We start from the raw sequence: 20,320 nt of genomic DNA, 5'->3' as shown, positions 1-20,320 counted from the left end.
CAGATACTAAATGATGAGAGACATTTTTGGAAAGGAAAAGTTGTTTTTTTTTGTTAGTTTTTTTTTCTCCTTTTGGGTTAATTTATTTTTGCTTGTATTATAATTCCAATAAATAAATAAGTTGTTCTTATGCGTACAGTAAGAACTGACATCAGTGTTTAGTTTCTCCAGGAAAAAAAAAGGGTCACTAGCTATATTATTATTATTATTATTATAATTATTATTTAAATGGGTTTTCTTTTCCTAGTTGCCGGCTAAAGCCTGACTATAATATTATTCTGCTTTTTAATTCTTCTGTATTCTGTTGTGTTTCGTGGTGCCCGAGCCTGCTGTCGTGTTGCTTACAGTGCCCTCTAGTGATGACCAGTGGAAATGTCATGATTCAATGTGCCGCCCATTCACTCTGTATTTCCTCCAACCAACGCCTCGACAGCAGTGAGTCAGTCAGACGTCGAGCAGGGACACACACACACACACACATACATACACACACACACACACACACAGGACAGGAATGAGAAGCCAGCTTTGAGAGACAATCACAGGTGGATTTTTGATAAAAAGGGAGCATAAGTGTGTGTGTGTGTGTGTGTGTGTGTGTTTGAATTCAAACGTCGGTAGTTTTGCTCAGGTTCTGTCTTTGCTAGAAATGTGAGGTTGTTTTCAAAATAATGGTCATTTTAGGTACCAGGGATTAAAGGTCCAGTGTGTAAATAATTGAGGTTGTAACAAACGACAGTGGCCTTTGCTTATAAGAGAGGACGTAAAACACTCTCTTCGATCATCTCTGCCGTTTCCTTTTTCCCTTCTGTCGTCCGGTTTACACGGGCAAAGAAAGAAAGAAAGAAATTAAAAAAGACATGTCGGCTCTGCAAGGCCTTCGCCTGAAGTACATTTAAAAACAAAAACAAAACAAAGGATGAAACCAGAAAAACAATTCTGATTTTAAAGCAATTTTCCCACTTAGTTCAGTTCAGAGCCTCATTTGCAGTTTGGTGAAACAATTATAGCGACTCAATTTACATATATATTATAAACAAAGACGCAGGACTACAACGAGATGGAACAAACCGACTTCAAACCATCCGATCCTCATAAGAAAAGAGCTAAAATGTTACACACCAGACCTTTTTTTAAATGGTTTATTTAAAATATCCAGTCATCAAAGGGAGCCACAGTTTCTCCTGTACCTCCCAGTGTGTGTGTGTGTGTGTGTGCATCAGTGTTATCCAGTCGTGCCTACAGTACACTCACTTATTTTTGGTCATGTTACGCCCAGGCAGAGCAAGAATGTGCCTTTGAAACAGCAGCTGAGAAACTCGCTAAAAAAAAAAAACACAACCTTTTATTCTAAACAAATAACCCTGGTTAAAAAAACAAAACAACAAACATGTAAACACACACAGCCACAGCGAAGCCTCTGCTTTTTCCTTCTTGTTCAGATGAATATTTTTACTTTGGAACACAAACGCACCACACAGGTATATGAAGTGTATGAATAGTGTTGTGTGTGGTCATAAAAGTATGAACATTTGCCCCCAATAAAAACAAAACCCCGACTCCTTTAAACACAGGCAGCAAGTTTCCTCAGCCCAGGTTTCAAAGAATACACGAGCGTCTTATTTCAGGTGCATGCGCGTTCGTTCACAGTCGTGGTGTCAGCCTTAACTCCCCTCTCTGTCCCCATCAAAGAAAGCCCTCTTAAAGGTCCAGTGTGTAATCAAAGTGCAGCTTTTAACAGGCAGAGGACTTCAGGGGACTACGGTGGCCTGTGCATACCAGGAAAGATGAGCGAAATGCATGATTGTAAAAACATGGTGGCACAAGATGGCAACTGATTCTAAACCCAAGAGAAGCCAAAGAATCTTACTTTAGTAGATTAGATTTCTGCCTATAAACGGTTACACACTGGACCTTTTCTTTAATGCTCTTTGAGTGAATTTGCATCTGATGCAGCTGAAAGCTGGCGTGGCGCCCCCTATCTGAATGTAAAGAGATGATTATTATTATTATTATTAACAAGCCTAAATAAATGTGATGTTTACTATAGCGTGAGATTGCACTCTGCAGTTTCGCTGGCAGACGTGTGAGTGTGGACTCCTCCATCAAAAGGATTTGTAGACTCGTGTTGGTTCTGTTTTAAGAATCTCTTCTTAAGTCGTGGACGGTGGATGGCGGTGTGTGTTTGCTCAGTGACATGAGTCAGTTGTTCTTACAGAGTTTGGCCAGTTGTGAAATATCGGTGTGACCCTCATCCACGAATGTAAAAACCTTCAACCCCCCCTCCCCCCGTCCATTGCCCCGAGCACTGGTTTCCTGTCCCGAGCTCCGCCCATGCTTAAATGATGACTATTAGATGATGTTTTAGTATTTTAATGTACATTAAAAGTGCTCTAGTTTTGTTTTTGTTTTGTTTCTTTTGTATTTCACATGGAGTATGGCCAAATGACAAACTGTACAGTGCAGGTGTTTAAAGGTGATGTATGTAAAACAGCGACGTTTAGCATTGAAAGTCAATCCCACGTCACGGTTGCGAGACTTGACAGTGAAGATGCTGTGTTTCCATCATGGTACAGTTCCGTTTAGTACAGTTTAGAACGGTATGACCCTTGCGTTTCCAATGAGAACCGTACATTTACATGGAGTGTCGTACCAGTGCGACAACAACCAACAACACACCGCAAGACGTCAAGCTTTGCATTAGAAAAGACTGCGGGTGTTTAAGAAACACGGTTTTCTGTCGCCCAATCAGCTGTCTGTCATGGGTCTAGCTCCGCCCATACCAAGGGTGCCCAAAAACTGTCGGGCCAGTTATGTTGCTACTATTCCTAATGGAAACCTCCAAAAATGTGTGCTGAACCAAACTGAACCGTTCCAATCGGCTTTTATACCCAGTGTTCATCCCACCACTGTACTCTATCACCATCACTTATTTTTTTATAAACTTATTTCGTTAAGGTTCGGCAACAGGCGCAGATTGTAAGAGAAAGTGTCTCTGTTTTAGAGCAGCAGCGGAGAACTATCACACGATGAAAGAAGTAGTAAAAAAACATTATAAATGTTAAATATCCGCTAACTGGGTGAAAGATAGTAGGTCTTTACCTCATCACGGTTCATCATCAACATCCTCTACACTTTCACCGCCTCCACCATGAACCCTTGTTCTTCTTCTATTCTGGTGAAGATGTTTTTGAGAGAGGTTGTGGGGCTTTTTAAGCATTATCGGGTGGCGCAAGAAACCAAAACTATGAACCCAGTTGGCGTTCTGCAATCAGTGAAGCCAGTATATTCAGTCTCAACACGTTTCTTTATTGTCTCGTAACACATCATGGTCTCTTTTACGTCTAAACATAATGTGTCTTACATATATCACCTTTAAAAGTTAGATATTCAGATATGAGACGTTTTCCTTGTGTCATAAATGATCTGTTTTTTTTTTTGTTTTTTTTGCCCTTTTTGAGAAGGATCTGATATGGGAAATGTGAATGTTCCATTTTGTGATGTCGTTATTTTTGAGATGCTTTTGCACAATGTTTATAAAGGATTGTGTTTACAGTTTTTTTGTGTGGATGTAAGAAGGGTGAAGTCAGTCCATTCCTGTGCAAACTTGTCTAGATGTTGCTCTCTATTTTTCCAGGCCCCCCGACAGAGAACCAAGCTTGATTTTTATTCTCATAGAAGTAAAAAAAAAAAACATCTTTCACCCTGCCTTTTTTTTTTTCTCCAGACATGCAGTCGCTGATCAGAGCAGAGCAGGCTGGACGTTGTGTGTCAGTGGTCAGTGAACGAAGGTTACACAGAAGCTCAGCCCGCTGTGTCACCATCCGTTTTTGTTCAAACAAACAAACAAATGGGACCAGAGCTCTGACTGAGATCCAGATAAAGCACAACACAATTTTTTCAAAGAGGACTGAGAGTTTTTTTGCAGAGGAATAAGAATAAGAAGAAGAAGTACTGTTTACATCCCCGGCTCCATCGTCTTTGTAAAATGTAAAGGTATGAAAAACGACATTTGCAGTGATCGCAGTTACGTTTCAGAAGTAAATAAATAAATAAATAAATGCTGTATTGATTTTTGTGCCGCTGGTGACTTGTTTGTTTTTGTCCATAATTCATTTCACATTTTTTTATTGTTATTATTATTGTTTCAGGTACAGAATGACAAAAAATGACAAGTTTTTGGCAGGTGAGAAGGTCAGGATTCTTTCACAAATATGCATTTTAATAATTTAAATGTAAATAAGATGATGTGACCACGCTTCGCCCTCACAACAGGGATCCAGGTCATTGGACTTGTTTTCTCTCAGATTGACTGAAAGTGATTTTCTTCATTGTGAAATGTAAATGCACATAAGAAATAATGGCAGGAGAGGTCGTTGACAGGAGGCAGCAGCCTGTTGTTTCACTCAGTCGTCGTATCTGGGCATCTCGCTGTGTTTACCCATATCCAATAATGCATTTTAAAGCCAGTATTGTCCAAAACTGATATTGTGCATCCCTCGAGACAGGTACGTTGTTCCAAACATCTTGGAGAACTGACCACAAATGTTCTGTGGATGTAGTCTGTCTTAACTCTTAAATTAGGACTCTGTGTGGACCATAAAACCACCACTTCCAAAACTCCTTTTTCTCCTTTCCACTGAAGGTCGTACGTTTGGGGTCGTCATCCTGCTGCACAATCACCCGTGTCCACGATGGTCCCGCGTGGTGGATGAGTAGATCGTTTTTTATTTCAAACACACGTTCAACATTTGTGTGGCACAGTGACGCGTTTTGAAAGGAGTAGGCAGAAGTATAAACTTATATGTACTGACCTCAATCCTACTACACTAAATTTACCCATTTACAGTATTTTACACTCCGTATGTTCTTAATGATCTCAGTACAACACAAGAATAAATCTGGCTTTAAACACGACCTTCTTTATCACCGTCCTGCTTTAAACCGCTGTTCTTCATCCTTAAATTTAAAATGTCAACTTTATATATGAGGTGTCTGCTTGTATTTCACAGCTTTCAGGTCGCCATCAAATCCTGACCCAATCCAGAACTTTATTATTATTCCACCTTGTCGTTATTGTATCACCCTCCAACCACGTTTTCAACCGCTTCTATCCAGACTCCAGATGAACCTGGATCCAACAGGTCTCTGTCGGTTCTGAACTCACGGCACTATAGGAGACGGGTTTTTTTTCCGATTTAAAAGGAAAGTAAGCAGGATCTGTCTCTCTTCTGCTACCACATACTGTACCTCTGCATATCCTTGTCTGACCACTGCATCTTTCAAAAAAGACCTTCCAGATGTTGCTGTTTGACCTCTGTCTATCCTCTCACCTCAGGTTTAACCTCCCACACAGCTTTTATACACCTGGTTATAATCCAACAAAATCCCCGACTGTGTGCAAGTCTACTTCTATAAGAACTGATATCTAATCTCATGTAATCTGTCAGTAGTAATATGAAACATCTGTCTTACATTTGCAAGGACAAACAAACAGAGGAGCTGAGAGAGAAGATGAGAGAGCCGTGTGCAGAACTGTCAGCGGTCAGTCACCTCAGCGGCCGCTCACTGACCGCCCTTTGATTCAGTTCTGCCCACCTGCAGCGCTGTTCCGGGCTGTTTGAGGCAAACTCTGGTGCCACTGCAGCGTCAGTACAGAGGAGAGCAGAGGAGAGGAGGTGCAGTGCGGAGGAGGAGGCAACATCACATTAGTCATCTTTGGCTCACAGGTGGAAAACGTGGGGGCTGAGTCACCTGAGATTTCTTTCAAGGATTTGTGCTGGAGGAGAGGAGAGAACAAAGGCTTAAACTCAAGTCCGTGCAGGGACCATGTTGTGTTTTTGTGTCTTGATTTGAAGAAAAGAGAAATGTATCATGTCTTTTCATATATATATATATATATATATACGTATATATATTTAAAGGAGACCATTTATTCAGTTATTCAAAGATTTGTGAGGAGCAAACTCATGAAATGTTTGTGTTGGCCACAGGGGGGAGCTCTCACCGAGCAGCCAGCCAGTGTTTGTGATTTATGAATAGGTTTGCACTATTTTTGGGCCATTTTTGGTCTATTGTATAATTAGCCCACTGATAATTTCACCTAAATTGACTATACTATACTGGGCTTATCAAATGAATTATCATTGTTAATATAAGTTTGCACATTTATTCTCAGAAACATGATAAATGCTGCTAAGTGCACTAAAAAAAAGGGTTTTTTCTATAAATATATATATAAAAACCATGTTTTTTAAAGTAATGCATCTTCATTGGATAATCTTCCCAGAATAGCTCTGAATACAGTAAACAGCCCGTCTGTGGTGTTTAATATTAAATACTTTTAATACTCCATATATATGCAGTTTTATACAGTTATACAATAACACTTTGTCACACTCTGTTCCCCTCAGCTTGTGTGTCTGTGTGTGTGTGTGTGAGAGAGATAAAGTTTAAAAAGCAATAAAATAAGAACCAAATATGGGGCAAATCCCCATGCACACACACACTCACACACACACACACACAGACCCCAGTGGGACCTCCATTTTCTATTTACTGTTGCTCAATAATTCAGTTGGTCCAGAGTGAAGGCTGGAGCTTTCCATCCGTGAGGCGACATGATTGTGTGTGTGTGTGTGTTTTTGTATTTGTCACCTCTTTAGGACATTTTTCTGTCACAAACACTGATCTTGTGAGGACCACTCGTCCTCATGGAAACCAAAACCTGGTCCTAATGAGGAACTGGTTAAATTTAGGGCTCAGATTTGAAGGTTGGGCATTAATTGGTTATGGTTAAGTTAAGGGATAAAGCCTGTCCTGTCTTTGATATGTAAAGTTTTCCTTAACGGTCTGTTGCACATTCATCCCAGAACGTTCTCTTTTGATTTCCAAGAACATTCCTCAAACGTTACTTTTCTACAACCTTTAGAGAACGTTCTCTGTTGGTTCCCAGAACGTTCCTCTAACGTTACGTTACGTTGCTAACCTAACCGTGACCCTGAGGGAATGTTCTCCAAACGTTCGTTTTGGGTTTGGTTGTTACTAACCTTAGGAGAACCTCAGGAGATCGTTGTTTGTTAGTAGGGGATCCTCATAATGTCACTTTTACATTTTAAGGTGAAGACATGTTGTATGTTTGGTATGAGGTTTCAGTTTAAACTCTCCAGGAAATGTAATGACGTCATGGAAACCTGTGTGTGTGTGTGTGTGTGTGTGTGTGTGTGTACACACCTCTATCTTGAGGACCAGATTAGACTCTACAGCCTGTCCTCACAACTTCAAAGAGCTGTGTGAGGATTAACTGTTGGATTTGTGGTTGGGATAAAGGGCGAGAGAATATGTTTTGCCAGTGAATGTGAAGTGTGTGTGTGTGTGTGTGTGTGTGTTAGTCCAGACGGGTCCATTAGTATTAAAGTTGTTTTTGACGACAGTTAGCTGGTAAGTGCATGTATTGATTCGGGAGCTTATTGACGTCCATTTTTTTCCATTTGCACACTAAACAACACATGATAGTGAAGGAGTGAGTGAGGAGTGAGAGAGACAACATGCTCTCTCTCTCTCTCTCACACACACACACACAGTGGTAGATTAGATTATTGAATTGGGTTACTATGCTGCCTGTGTGACTGTAAACATGCTGTGTGTTCACTCAGGTAATGTGACATCTGCTTACGCACTCAAACACACACACACACATACATATTTTCTGTGAATGTAATCAGATTGCTGACTAACAGTAAACTCATCAGTTTCCTCCCTCGCTCCGTCGTTGCGTCAGATGCTTTGATGTGTCTGAGACGACGTCGTCATCGGTTTAGAGCGTGGCTCAGCGAGTAAACAGTTGAATATTTGGGCCAAAGCATGGAATCTACAACAAGAATAGTGCCTTAAAACGTCTTCAGTCAGAAACAAAAACCCATTTCTAGCAGCAGAATCTATCTGAATCAGTTCACTTTTTTTTCCAGAATAAAAGCTCTCAACTCAATAGGAAGTTTTAGAAGATAAGCAAATCATTTCTGATCATTTGTTAAACCCTCTGCCGGGCTGAAGCTGACCACTGCCTCTCTCTCTCTCTCTCTCTCTTACAGCTTCTACACGTTTACACGTGCGTTTGAAGGATCACTCACTCACACTCATCACTCTAGAATAAAAGAACATCATCATGTTATCTATAAATATCAAAAAGAAACCTCTGCTCTCAGGATATTTATCCTCCATTATGTGCAACTTATCTTAATGATTACGCATCCAGATATTATCTCTTTGGAGATAATTAACATTTAAATTATTTCCATCTGAAATGTTAAACAGATTTGTGACAAATTTTAATGTGTTATTATAACACATTTTACATCCATCTGGCTTTGCTGTTTAATGTCCTTTTTTTTTTATTCAGAGAAAGTGTCGTATAGACCCTGTTGACTTTGTTACCCTTTCACACATAATGTGGAATAAACGACATCAAACTTGAGTGTGAAAATCACTATAAAAACACATGGACTCACACAGAAACACAGTCCTGAGGATTCACTCATTCATTCATGGAAAAATATGAACACAACAACTTTCTGTGGCCATTTCTTTTAACTATAAATCTATAAAACAAAAAAGAAAATGGTTCACAAACTTGAAAATACTTGGTAACAGTGGTAAGTTTTCTTCATGTAACTTTGTAAATTTAAGTTTGAATTGTTAACAACAATCACACGCGACATTTGAGTCCAATATAAATGGTGTTCTTCCTTCCTTCCTTCCTTCCAACCTCCCTCCCTCTTTTCTTCCTTCCTTCCTCCGTCTGTCCTTACCTCATTCCTTCCTTCCTTCCTTACAACCTTCCTTCCATCCTTCCTGCCTCCCTCCCTCTGTCCTTCCTTCATTCATTCCTTCCAACCTCCCTCCTTCCTTCATTTTTCCTTCCCTCCCTCTTTCCTTCCTTCCTCCCTCCCTCTTTCCTTCCTTTCTTCCTTCCTCCATCTGTCCTTCCTTCATTCATTCCTTCCAACCTTCCTACCTCCCCTCTCTCTGTCCTTCCTTTATTCATTCCTTCCAACCTCCCTCCTTCCTTCCCTTCCTTCCTTCCTTCCTTCCTTCCTTCCTTCCTTCCTCCCTCCCTCCCTCCTCCCTTCCTTCCTCCATCTGTCCTTCCTTAATTCATTCATTCTAACCTTCCTTCCATCCTTCCTGCCTCCCCCCTCTGTCCTTCCTTCCTTCATTCCTTCCAACCTCTCTGCTTCCTTCATTCCTCCTTCCTCCCTCCCTCCCTCTGTCCTTCCTTCCTTCCCTCTTCTGTCCATCACATTCTTTTAAATCCAACATAAACAGTGTTTCTTTCTTTCTTTAAAAAAGAACAAAAAACAGATGAATAAATCTGCATTAATGTGTATCCCTCAGTGTATCTGTGGATTATTTGTGGATTATCTGTGGTGGATTATCAGAAGTTTACCTGGTTGTCAAATGTCAATGTTGGTGTTTAGGACTTTGTTGTTGCTACATGTCAGTCAACAGTGTTACATGATCCTCATGATCGCAGTGCAACAATGAAACCATGAATAACTGTCATAATGTAACAGTGAGAGGGTTAGTGAGAACTGAACAGCAGCAGATGATTCTCATTCTTTCTCCTCTCTCTCTCTCTCCCTCTCCCTCTCCCCCTCTCTCCCTCTCTCTCTCTCTCTCCCTCACCCTCTCAGTGTGCAGCAGCTCTGCTTTGACGCTGAAGTGAAGCCGCTCTTTTTTCGGCTCCGTGGCTCAGAGGAGGAGAGAGAAGTCAGCACAGAGGTAAGAAGCAGGAGGATGAAAGACACACACACACACACACACTGAGAGAGAGCTTATGAATGAATGAGTGGATGAATGAATGCAATTAGGAGAGAGAGACAAGAGGTCGTGAGAAGACGTACAGCCTTTAATTTTGAAATCCAGTTGCGCACAGACCTGCCTCCATGATCCACAACAGTCCGAGCTTTTAATGTGAAAGTGCAGCACTGTGTGTGTGTGTGTGTGTGTGTGTGTGTGTATTTGTCTGTGTGTGTGTGTGTTCAATGGCTCACTGGAAGAAAAAGGCTGAACCTGTTCACATGTGTGTGTGTATGTGGAAATGTGCGCTACTGCCTAAAGCTGGACCGATATAAAACGACTATATATATATGTGTGTGTGTGTGTGTGTGTGTGTGTGAGAGAGAGTCTAAATGAGCCTGCAGCGCTTCTCACTGTGCATTTGGGGAGAGGAGCGGTCCTCTGAGGATAGAGAGACCACGGGCGTCTCTCTCTCTCTGTGTGAGAGAGTGAGGAGAGAGAGAGAGAGAGAGAGAGATCTACACTCACCATGACTTGTTCAGGTATCACGTGTACATACAATAAAGAGTCCAGTGTGATCTTCTTCTTCTTCTGCTGCAGCTCTCTCATAAAGCTGTGACATGTTGTATGTTCAGAGATTTGAGATCTTTTTTTTTTTTTTTATCATTTAAAACCACTCCGGTCAGTCATTCATTCTCCTCTGACCTCTGACATCAAGGAGACAGCTGCACACTGGACATTTTTGGGACATTCAGAGGTCACATCATGGTGATGTGTGATAACCCAGTTTCGGAAAATCCTCAGGATCAAGCCTCTCTGACGCCACATTCAAAACCCCCCACTGAGATTACATTTGTGGCTCATTCCTATGCTCGGTGTGTGAACTTCAGCATCTACACACCCAGTCTGCTGCCACGTGATTGGCTGACTAATGAGCAGTGTACCTTTTAAACTGACGATCTGATACGTGTGTACAAATCTTTCTGTCTCTGATGTAAATCCAGGAGAATTTGATTTGGTTTTTCACAAGTGGATAAATCATGGTTCTCCTGAGGACAGCAATGTTAAAATATATTGAACAGCCACCAGGGGGCGACTGCAAAGAGAAGTCAGTTTGAACGGAAGTCAAATGACCGAACACTTCTGGATTGCTTCCGATTCTTCCGATACATTTTGAATGAAACAGAAATGAATTGATGGCGCCCTCTATGTTACAGCTGTCCCACCCTGTAAAACACCCTGGCATTCTCATCCAGTCTCGCCTGCAGCGCAGAAGGACGGGTGGTGGTGAAGGAAACCGCCACGGTACCACAGCGTCCTTGGGGAAGACAATGGCAAAGACTTGAGAAGCAGTGAGAAGTGTCATCACCGCATGTGGGGGAGAATAGAGAAGGTCGACACTGGATATTTTCAGCCATAAATGAACTCAGGTTCATTTTAATATGATTCATAAATACCCGCCTGGCCGTCTGGTGCGTTATTCTCTGCATCTGCGTCCAGACACGTCTGAGATTATAGTGTGATGATGACTGAGCTGCATGACTTTTGCCCTTTTAATTGGGGCCAATTGAATTTCACCTCATGTCTCATTCAAAACATTGTAAGTGGACATTTTCTGAACGCTCTCCTTTTTTTATTTTTTATTTTTTTTTTTAATGGCAGAGCTTTTAAAGTTTTTTTTTTTGATGGATGGTTAATTCATATATCGTACAATGAGTTGCAGTGAGGGAGAATCACAGGGTACCTCGCGATATGATACGTGATACATGGTCCACGATACCACTAATATCACGATACAGCGATTCTGTGTAACTGGAGAAAACAAAACGTCAGTGCAGGATTTATCTTTTATTCACAACATGGAGAACAAAGTGCATAAAGTCTACGTATTGAACGTGACCCACCCCTAAACACCAGCCACTGCATTTGAACTTTGTCTTTCTTAGCCTCCTCTTGCGTCACTGGTATACACTTTCATCACCTTCTTGTCCAATCACCATGAGGCTCATTGTCCCGGACTCTTCCACCGCTCTGAGATCAATATGAGCGATTACGAGCTTGGACTTGTAAGCAGTGGGGATTTTCCACACCAGCTGCAAATTGGGGTCAGATTTTACCAGCATACGACGCCCCCGCACTGCCCCCAACTCTCCCTTGCTCCCCCTCACTTATCTCTCTCAGCCCACGTCTTGGCATTTTTCAAAACAAGGCATTGGGTGTTTAGTTAGAGGGGGTTTACCTTCTAAGAAGACAAAGTCAGAGACACATGCACGGCATTTTCATCAACAAGACATTTCATCGCAGGAAGCAAAGAATGATAATGTCATGGACGACCTTACCATTTGGAAGTCGAACATTTTGTGTTTAAACCTTCCCATGACATAAAATGACCCTCAAAGAAGAAGCAATGTAATTAATGGATGGATGGATGGAGAATCCAGTGCAACCCACTTAGCCACAAGGCTTCAGATTAATCATGTCACTATTGTTTGTTATATTTCATTCAGGCTTTGGGCTCTAGACACCTTATCTCCAATGAAGGACAATCTTAACACTTCAGCATACCAAGACATTTTTGGACAAAGCGATGCGTCCAACATTTTGGCAACAGTTTGAGGAAGACCCTTTTCTATTCCAACGTGACTGTGTCCTAGTGCACAAAGCGCAGACAATATACGTAGATGATGGTTTGACTTTGAGTTTGAACCCAAAACCCATCGAGCACTATTGGGATGAACCGGATCAGAGATTGTGAGCCAACATCACTGCCTGACCTCATCGATGCTCTACAGAATGAATGGGCACTAATTACCATAGAGATCCTTTAACATCTTGAGGAACGCCTTCCAAGAAGAGTGGAAGCTGTTACAGCTGCAGAAGGAGACCCAAGTCCATATTAAAGTCCTGCATGTGTATTTGAATACGTCCTTGTTGGTGTAACTGTTGGAAATATCTATTCTTTCTTAAAGAGGAATAGAAATAAGGTGTTTTTTAAGTCCTGTATTGTTTGTAGGTGCCTTTTTCCCCTCCATTCTCTCAGTGAATCATGTCCTGTCCTCGCTCCAACAGAAAACACGTGGAAGCTTAATCTGGTCTCCATCCTCACATGAATCTATTTTTAGATGTGAGGCATTACATCAAACGCGTGTTGTATATTCTTCTTGAGGTGACCACCAGAGTTTCTCGAAAGCCTTAACGCACGACCACAGAATCTGAAACAGCACAGGTTGCCACTGCGCCCCTCTGAGTCACCAGATCGCTAAATCACGGTTAATCCGGGCTGATCGGACAAGTGTATTCAGCCTGAGCATTTTCATTTATATGCAAAATCAGAGCAAATGTTGGAGGTCAATGTGTTACCAGAAATGGAGCAATGGGAATGTGCAATTTGAGCGTGACTGGTCAACAAATCAGACATTTTCATTCAGCATGAGCTGCAGGTCCCACGTACCTGTTAAACATCTGCCATAATGAAGACAGCAGGTTGAAAGCCATCGATTCAGAAATGCATTCAGTTCTCGCCCCATTTGGATTTTCCAAACACGTGCTGCTGCTGCTGCTGCTGCTGCTGTGGCTGCGGCTGCTGCTGCTGTGTGAGTTCCTTTTGCTCTCAGGCATGTGCAGGGTTTGTATGTTAGCACACAAACTCACGGAGGCCTCCACACCAACAGCTGGCTGATGAGAGTATTGATCTAAAGAGCTGTTTGACATGGAGCTAAATGATTGTGCCAATAGCAAACACACACTAAAGTGCACTCACAGTCTGCATCCACACAGAAACACAACTTGCATTTCACAGCCAAACAGCAGTAAGAGTTACGACTTAAAAATAGCAAACCACCGTGTGTGTGTGTGTGTGAACTTGACAACGTGATTCTGTTATGTGCACAAGCTGTAAACCCAAAATAATGAATGCTGAAAGTGAAATTGTGAATTAATTTACAGTAAGTGTAATGTGTTCTAAATTACAAGGACCAGAAAAGAGGAGAATCAGGTGGAGGCAGAATCTACTTAATGAAAAGAGGAAATAAAATGAATACAGCAACAAACTTCATACTGTAAGGCTTCAGGATAAACTTTACAATGTTTTTCAGACAGTTTGAAGACTCACAGCTCTGTACAATTGCTTTTTAATCTTAAAGGCGACATAGAATGCTTGTATCACACATATATGTTAGTTATGGAGGTCTACTTACATATATTAACTTATTTTCATGATTAAAAACCTCCTAATCGCTGCAAACGAGCCGATCAAAATATCTTCTCACTGACGCTTTCGTCAGCTGCGCTGTTTCAGACCAAAACCACACCCCCAGAACGTGGACTGTGTTGTGATTGGCCAGCCAACGAGACCTTTCCCACTGTCCTGTGATTGGCCAGGTACCTGGAAGTGACGTAATAGATAGGCCAGCTCTCAGATACACAGCTCCCCCTCTGGCACAGTGGATGCTCTGCATCTCAGCAGCTACAACGAGAGTAGTTCTTCTTCTTCTGCGGTTGAATGTACGCAACTGGATGTGCCCGGACTAGTGCCTGCACCAGGAGGCGCTACGGTGGTGAGAGGAGTGGTGAGGATTTCTGATGACGACATCAAATTAAGGAAGTGCAGATCCCAGGAAAACAAGACAACACTATTTTCTCAGCAGTGGCTGAACTGTTTGTTCTGAAACTTTAGGGTTTCATAAACGAGGTAATGACGCAGATACACACACACAAACGCAGCGTTAATTGGAGCTTCCGGTCTATGTCGCCTTTAAAACACACACATTTACCCCATAAGTTTCAATATCACTCAGTGAAATGTATTGCTGATGTGAAAACTTGTACTGATTTGATTCAAGTTTAAAAAATATTGATAAATATAATAATTATTAATATACTGGGGTGCGTAGACCTCAACTTTAATAATGAATAATTTTATCATTTCACCCTTACTTTCCTTTTCCCCAGCAATAATAATGTCTTACTTTTTTATTATTATTATTTATTTTAGTGTGTCTTGGACCTTGAGTCTGAAAATAAAGCTTATCTATCTAACTATCTATTGAAAACATTTAGAAGTAGAAGTTGTTTTCAATCTTACTAAGTTTATTAAGAAATAGAATTGCTGTTCCCCCCTGTTTCTAGTCTTTTTTGCTAAGCTAGGCTAACCCCAATTCCAGCTCCTATACTCATAAATAGTTTAACATTTTTAGAAAAAGTGTATTTATCTAGTAAAATATGTTTTAATGTGTACTAAAGTTCATGTACTTTACTAACTTTTGGCCATGTAGTCACCTTAATTGTGTGTTGTTCCCAGTGTCTGTGCTACACTAAGCTAACAGACTAACTGAAGGTAATTAAGCTAACAGACAAACAGAGGTTAATTAAGCTAGCTGTGGCTGTAGCTTGATATTAATCACAGGCTCAGTGTGAAAAATAAATGGACATCAAACTCCTGCTGAGGCTTTATTTTGTCATGTTGTTTCATTACTTTTCATTTTCTGGGAATATATAATATTCTGCGGCTGTGTTGTCAACCGAACACAGTCCCCCCCCAACGCCCCGTGGGCTCCTAAAATCCTCGTCTCTGCTGTGCCACATTTTTGGTTTGTGGTTGTTGGATTAAATATAACTCAGAATATGGAAATATGCACCAAAAATGCAAAACTAAGTGACATGATAAGGGCTTGAGGTGAGTTTTGGCTTAAACGTATTCCTTCCTTATTAATTATGCAGTAAAAAGAGACCAAACAGCTAAATTCTGCCCTGCGGCCACTGAGCAAATTAATCTGGCCATGAGCGTGTACAAAATACTTTAAAAAAAGACAGCTTTATTGGACACATGCTGCATGTTTGGCTCCTAAAATCCCATTAATTTAAATGTGGGTTTTAATATTCAATCGCAAACATGGTGTTTTAAAAGGTTTAAATGTCACTGATTATATTCAAGTTGAGTTATGTTGCTTCTTCCTTCTCGTTTTATTTGGCTTTTATTTGTCTCCTAGTTGTACATTTGGGCTTTGAACTACATTTCCCATGGGCACTCGCACAACAAAGCACCACAGCTGTACTTGATGTCGTTAAAACGCTGGTGATTCTGTTTGACAAACATTTGCTGGAAGACAGTCTGGGCACGAGTATGTTGCATTTTCTCTTGTATTTTATTCTGCATTCTGTGGATTTGTTGCTCTTTTTGGAAGTATTTACTTGAACCTGCCTGGGAGCAAAGCAGCAGGACATGTTTGAAGGGTAATTATGTCAGTTTTTTTATCCCAGTTTCTTACAAAACACAAATATTCATCTATTCCGAACTGCCTACCCCACTTAACTATCTACATTGTCGTTTCTTATTTTTACTTTTATATATATATATTTTTATTTAATTTTATTTATTTAATTTTTATTTTTATTTTTATTTTTTTTTCCTCTCGCTTAGTGTTTTTATTTATGTATTGTACGGTGTCCTCGAGTGCCCAGAGAGGCGCCTCCAAATAAAATGTATTATTATTATTATTATTATTATTAATAAATATTTGTGAGCAGGTTCCCAGAAAACATTTGAAACTGATTTTGTATCGTCTACAAAGCTCTCACAGAGGTGTCAGAGCTGTTTTCATTAAATTACTGCAAAAGTAAACCTTGTATTTAAACTCACAACAATCACATTTACATTTTCTTTGTGGAATTATTGTTGAAAGTGCCTCAATTTCACTTCATTCAAGTGATTACCTCAGGTTTTCTTCATATTTTCAATATGTTTTCGATCTCATTTTCCCACATTTCAACCTGTTTGTCCACATTTGCAGTTTAATGGTCAACCTCTGCCAGGTGTCCACTGATAGACTTGTGTTTCTTTTGATAAAATACATTGAATTATATTCAAATTTGAGTGTAAATGCATGTGTAGAATGAGGAGGGGAAAAGAATAAACAGATTCATATAACTTCACGTATTTAAATCAACTTGGTTCAGCACCAGATGAGGGACGGTTTTGTTTGAGTTAAGAAATATTGGCCAATTTATAAGTGCCCTTTGCTTGTGAGAGATTTATAAGGATTGAGTTTAAGACTGGAGCAGGAAGATTTGTCAAATCAAAGATTTAAGTCGCAGTAGAAACACATTGACATCACTCTACGATGTTAGAGAAGCGTTGAAAAGCGTTTAAAGAAGTGTTTTTATTTGACCAGAAACATGATGCAAGGACACAATAGCCTGTAAGTTCAGGCTCACGTGATGGTGTGTCGGGAGGAAGTGCAGAGGAGAGATAACTAGGACAATTAATGATGCCTTTATTTCATCCATCCCGCTGACAGAAGATGAAGGTAGGAAAAAAAGAGTCGGAACACTTGAGTAATTCATCTTTTTCTCTTTCTCCTTCTCAGTCCATCTTCGTACAACAGCTCCCAGACAGTGGAGAGACAGAGGGAGCACAGGAGGACATAAAGAAAGACGGGGATAAAGAAGAAAGGATAAGTCAACGCAGGAGGTGACGACTGAAGGAGGGACTGTAATGATGGCTGAGGCACCTGAGCAGCAGCAGCAGCAGCTGGAGGAGGAGGAGCAGCAGCAGCAGCAGCAGCAGCGGCAGGAAGAGGAGGAGGAAGAGGAGCTGGAGGAGCAGGAGTTGGTGGACACTGTGGACACGACAGAGCCTGATGAAGAGTCCGAAGAGCTGAAGGAGAGCGTCCGCCCACCACCGCCGCGACCTCTGCTGTCCTTCAGGTCCATGAGCAGCGTCGACCCAGAGGACGACTCCCCCAACATGATTGTCTACAGAAAGGTAAGAACAAAACATCATCGACGTCATCAGCTTGTTTTTGAGCTCAGTGTGAGCCAGGAATAGTGTTGGCCAAGATGATCAGCTTTCACTTTACTTTTAGAAACAGGCATTGGAAAGAACCCTTTTCTGCAAAGTCCAAACTCAGACGCCCTGACACCTTGAAAGATCTTTTTTAAGGTCTAAAATCTCTCTCGCTCAACAACAAACTGGGCTCAGGCACTTTTCGCACACATATGCCACGTTTGTCCATTTGTCAAAAATGTCTGAGTGAAAGTGTGTTTCAAAGCTGCAGTTTGCTGCCAAAATAGCGCTGAGATGGGAAAATTCAAGGTTTGAATAATTTGCTAAATGGGTGGTTTCAGGAAATAAATGTGTTGGCACTTTGTCTTTATGGCTTATTAAAGTGTGGATGGAGAGGAAGAATACTTTCTGGAGTCACTGTAAGTGCTCTGTTTTGTACGTTTTACTGGTTTAGCTGTCAGGGTATCACAGATAATAAAGTACACATACATTATTTTTCTGTCCCTTTGAGGACCGACTGATAATGAGGGGTGTACATAATACCAGCAAGGAGAACTGTGTTTTTAAGAATTATTGTTATCCTTTTATGGGTAAAACAACTACAGGGGAAGACACTTGTCTTGTCAAGATCATCCAGCCAGTCTAATTAATCAATCGAACTTGAAAGCATGGGTTACATGTTAAAAACAGCAGTGGAGAAAAAGTTTAAGAAAAGAAGTGAGGAAATGCTATCATGGAACTCTCAAACAGACTAAAATAGATTCAAATATTAATGGGTGATCTAAACAAGAGGTAAAAGAAGGTAAAAATGAATTAATACATGAATTGTTACCGATAAAAGGTAATGAAATAGACATGTGAGTGAATAAGTAAGTAAATAAATCAATAAATTAGCTACTATATGAGCGATGAAAGATACGAAAAACTAGAACATGATAAAATAATGAGCAGTAAAATAGAGAATTAAAAAATTGGTTAAAGGACACTAAAAGGGAGCATAAAATAAATGAATGAATGAAATAAAAGTGTATAAATGGATAATAAAAATCCTTTGTGCTTCTAAACTTTCAGGGTCATATGTGTCTGTTGAACTCCTGGATTATTTTATGGCAGGAGCTTTTTGTGTTTTCTGGACAGATGGTGGCAGCAGTGAAAGTGTTGGTAAAAGATAATTCATTCAATTCTGGGTTTTTAAAACAGGAAACATAATGACAAGCAAAGTGGGCTAATTAATGAGGGTAAAAAAAAAACACAGCGGTGATTTTCAAGATGCTACCTGAGTCACCTCTGCTCTCATCCTGACAAAACATCTGGCTCATTAATTTCTAGGAAAGAAGGATAAAACCCCTCGGAGGGGAAACTGTAATTGTTCGTCACGGGTAAAATGCCAAGTACATTGAAGCTGTAGTGCGTAACTTTTAAATATGAACTAATGTCAGTTCACTCGGCACCGATTAAGTCTATCATCTCCACACGGGTTTAGATCTGTTGTGGCCTGGTGGCATTTCCACGCTGCACACAGGAAGTGATTTGTTTCATGTCAAGGCGGATGAAGGCAACAGCAACATTGTGCTAGTAAAGCATGACAACACAAAAGGAATTCACAAGAGAATTCTAATTCTTTTCATTCAGTAGTTTGACAGGAGAAAGGCTCTGTGTCCCCGCCCGCCCTTGTGCTGCTGGTGTATACACACAAAAGCTCCCTCAGTCAGGTCTGGCTTTGCTTTCAGATGAAGAAACAAATACTGTTATATTGTTATAGTTATTCTTCTTCTTTTTCCACCAAATGAACTGCGTTTTCGAGAGCCTTATCATCCCCCAAAACTCACGATTTTTTGTGGCCTCATCAGACCTATTGGAAAATGTATGTTTGAAAGTGGGAGGGGCTAGAAACTGACGCCAAAAAACTTCTATTAGGTCGTCCGGTGTCAGGTTTGAGCGTACTGTACGCTCATGTGCGTACAGTACATGAGCGAAACTTGGTTTGAATGCTGACTCATTTTCTTAAATATGTCCGTCCACACGGAACCCCACCCCCCAGAAGACTCAGAATGCTGTAGTATGTATGCCAGGCCTGTAAGTGGCGCTGTAAAGCTATGCCACAAAATGTGAATATTCCTGGGTTTGTTTTTTTTTGCCTTTGTGGTCGACTCCTCACCTTTGACCTCATTTATAGTGGGGAAGCGCGGAGGGCTGGGGATCATATCTCATAAAAAGAAGGTCCAGCAGGGTAATATTTGCCCTAAAAATGACCTGAGAATGAACGCATGGGTGCGTGAATAAAGACATCCTCTCCCCCCCCGCAGTGTTTTGTTACGATAGATGAACTCTGGGAGAGAGAGACGGTTAGCGTGGTGCTGTGATGCTCGCAGCAGCGGGGAGGCGGTGGGTGATGTTGCTGTTCTCAGTATGTGGGGAGGACACCAGGCCACGAACACCGTCTCTGTGTCAGCAGGCAGCTCATTTGTCGTCACAGTAAAAACACACATTTTGATAAAAAATGATGTAAAACAGGGACAGAAGACAGAGGAAATTGAAATGACTCTCTGGTTTCCTCCCACAGTCCAGAAACATGCAGATTAGGTTAATTATACACTTTAAATTGACCGTAGGTGTGAATGTGAGGGTGAGTTTGGATTGGCTGCAGCTCACCACGACCCTCATGTGGAGGATAAAGTGGTAGACAATGATTGAATGAATGAATGAAATCCCCTTTGTAATGAGGAGAATTTGGCTGAA

General features: G+C 40.9%; 2 protein-coding genes across 5 annotated transcripts in view; both read left to right on the top strand.

The window, feature by feature from the left end:
- Positions 1 to 4,072, top strand: part of sipa1l1 (signal-induced proliferation-associated 1 like 1) — a 76,861-nt gene extending 72,789 nt beyond the window's left edge. For 3 of the 4 annotated variants that reach the window (XM_044048864.1, XM_044048865.1, XM_044048862.1), the window contains one exon: positions 3,728 to 4,072. In XM_044048864.1, coding sequence (XP_043904799.1) covers positions 3,728 to 3,785 — 58 coding nt within the window. In that variant the 3' untranslated portion in view covers positions 3,786 to 4,072. The remainder of the gene's footprint in view (positions 1 to 3,727) is intronic. The other variant, XR_006362113.1, reaches the window with a different exon arrangement.
- Positions 4,073 to 9,693: 5,621 nt separating this feature from the next.
- rgs6 (regulator of G protein signaling 6) overlaps positions 9,694 to 20,320 on the top strand; it is a 72,364-nt gene continuing 61,737 nt past the window's right edge. The window contains exons 1-2 of the mRNA XM_044049814.1: positions 9,694 to 9,780; positions 17,163 to 17,560. Of these exons, the coding sequence (XP_043905749.1) occupies positions 17,291 to 17,560 (270 nt within the window). The 5' untranslated portion in view covers positions 9,694 to 9,780; positions 17,163 to 17,290. The remainder of the gene's footprint in view (positions 9,781 to 17,162; positions 17,561 to 20,320) is intronic.

This window comes from Solea senegalensis, linkage group LG17 (assembly GCF_019176455.1).
Source record: "Solea senegalensis isolate Sse05_10M linkage group LG17, IFAPA_SoseM_1, whole genome shotgun sequence".
NCBI lineage: Eukaryota > Metazoa > Chordata > Actinopteri > Pleuronectiformes > Soleidae > Solea > Solea senegalensis.
Note: the sequence above shows the minus strand (reverse complement) of the source record. Positions and strands in the feature narration are given on the sequence as shown.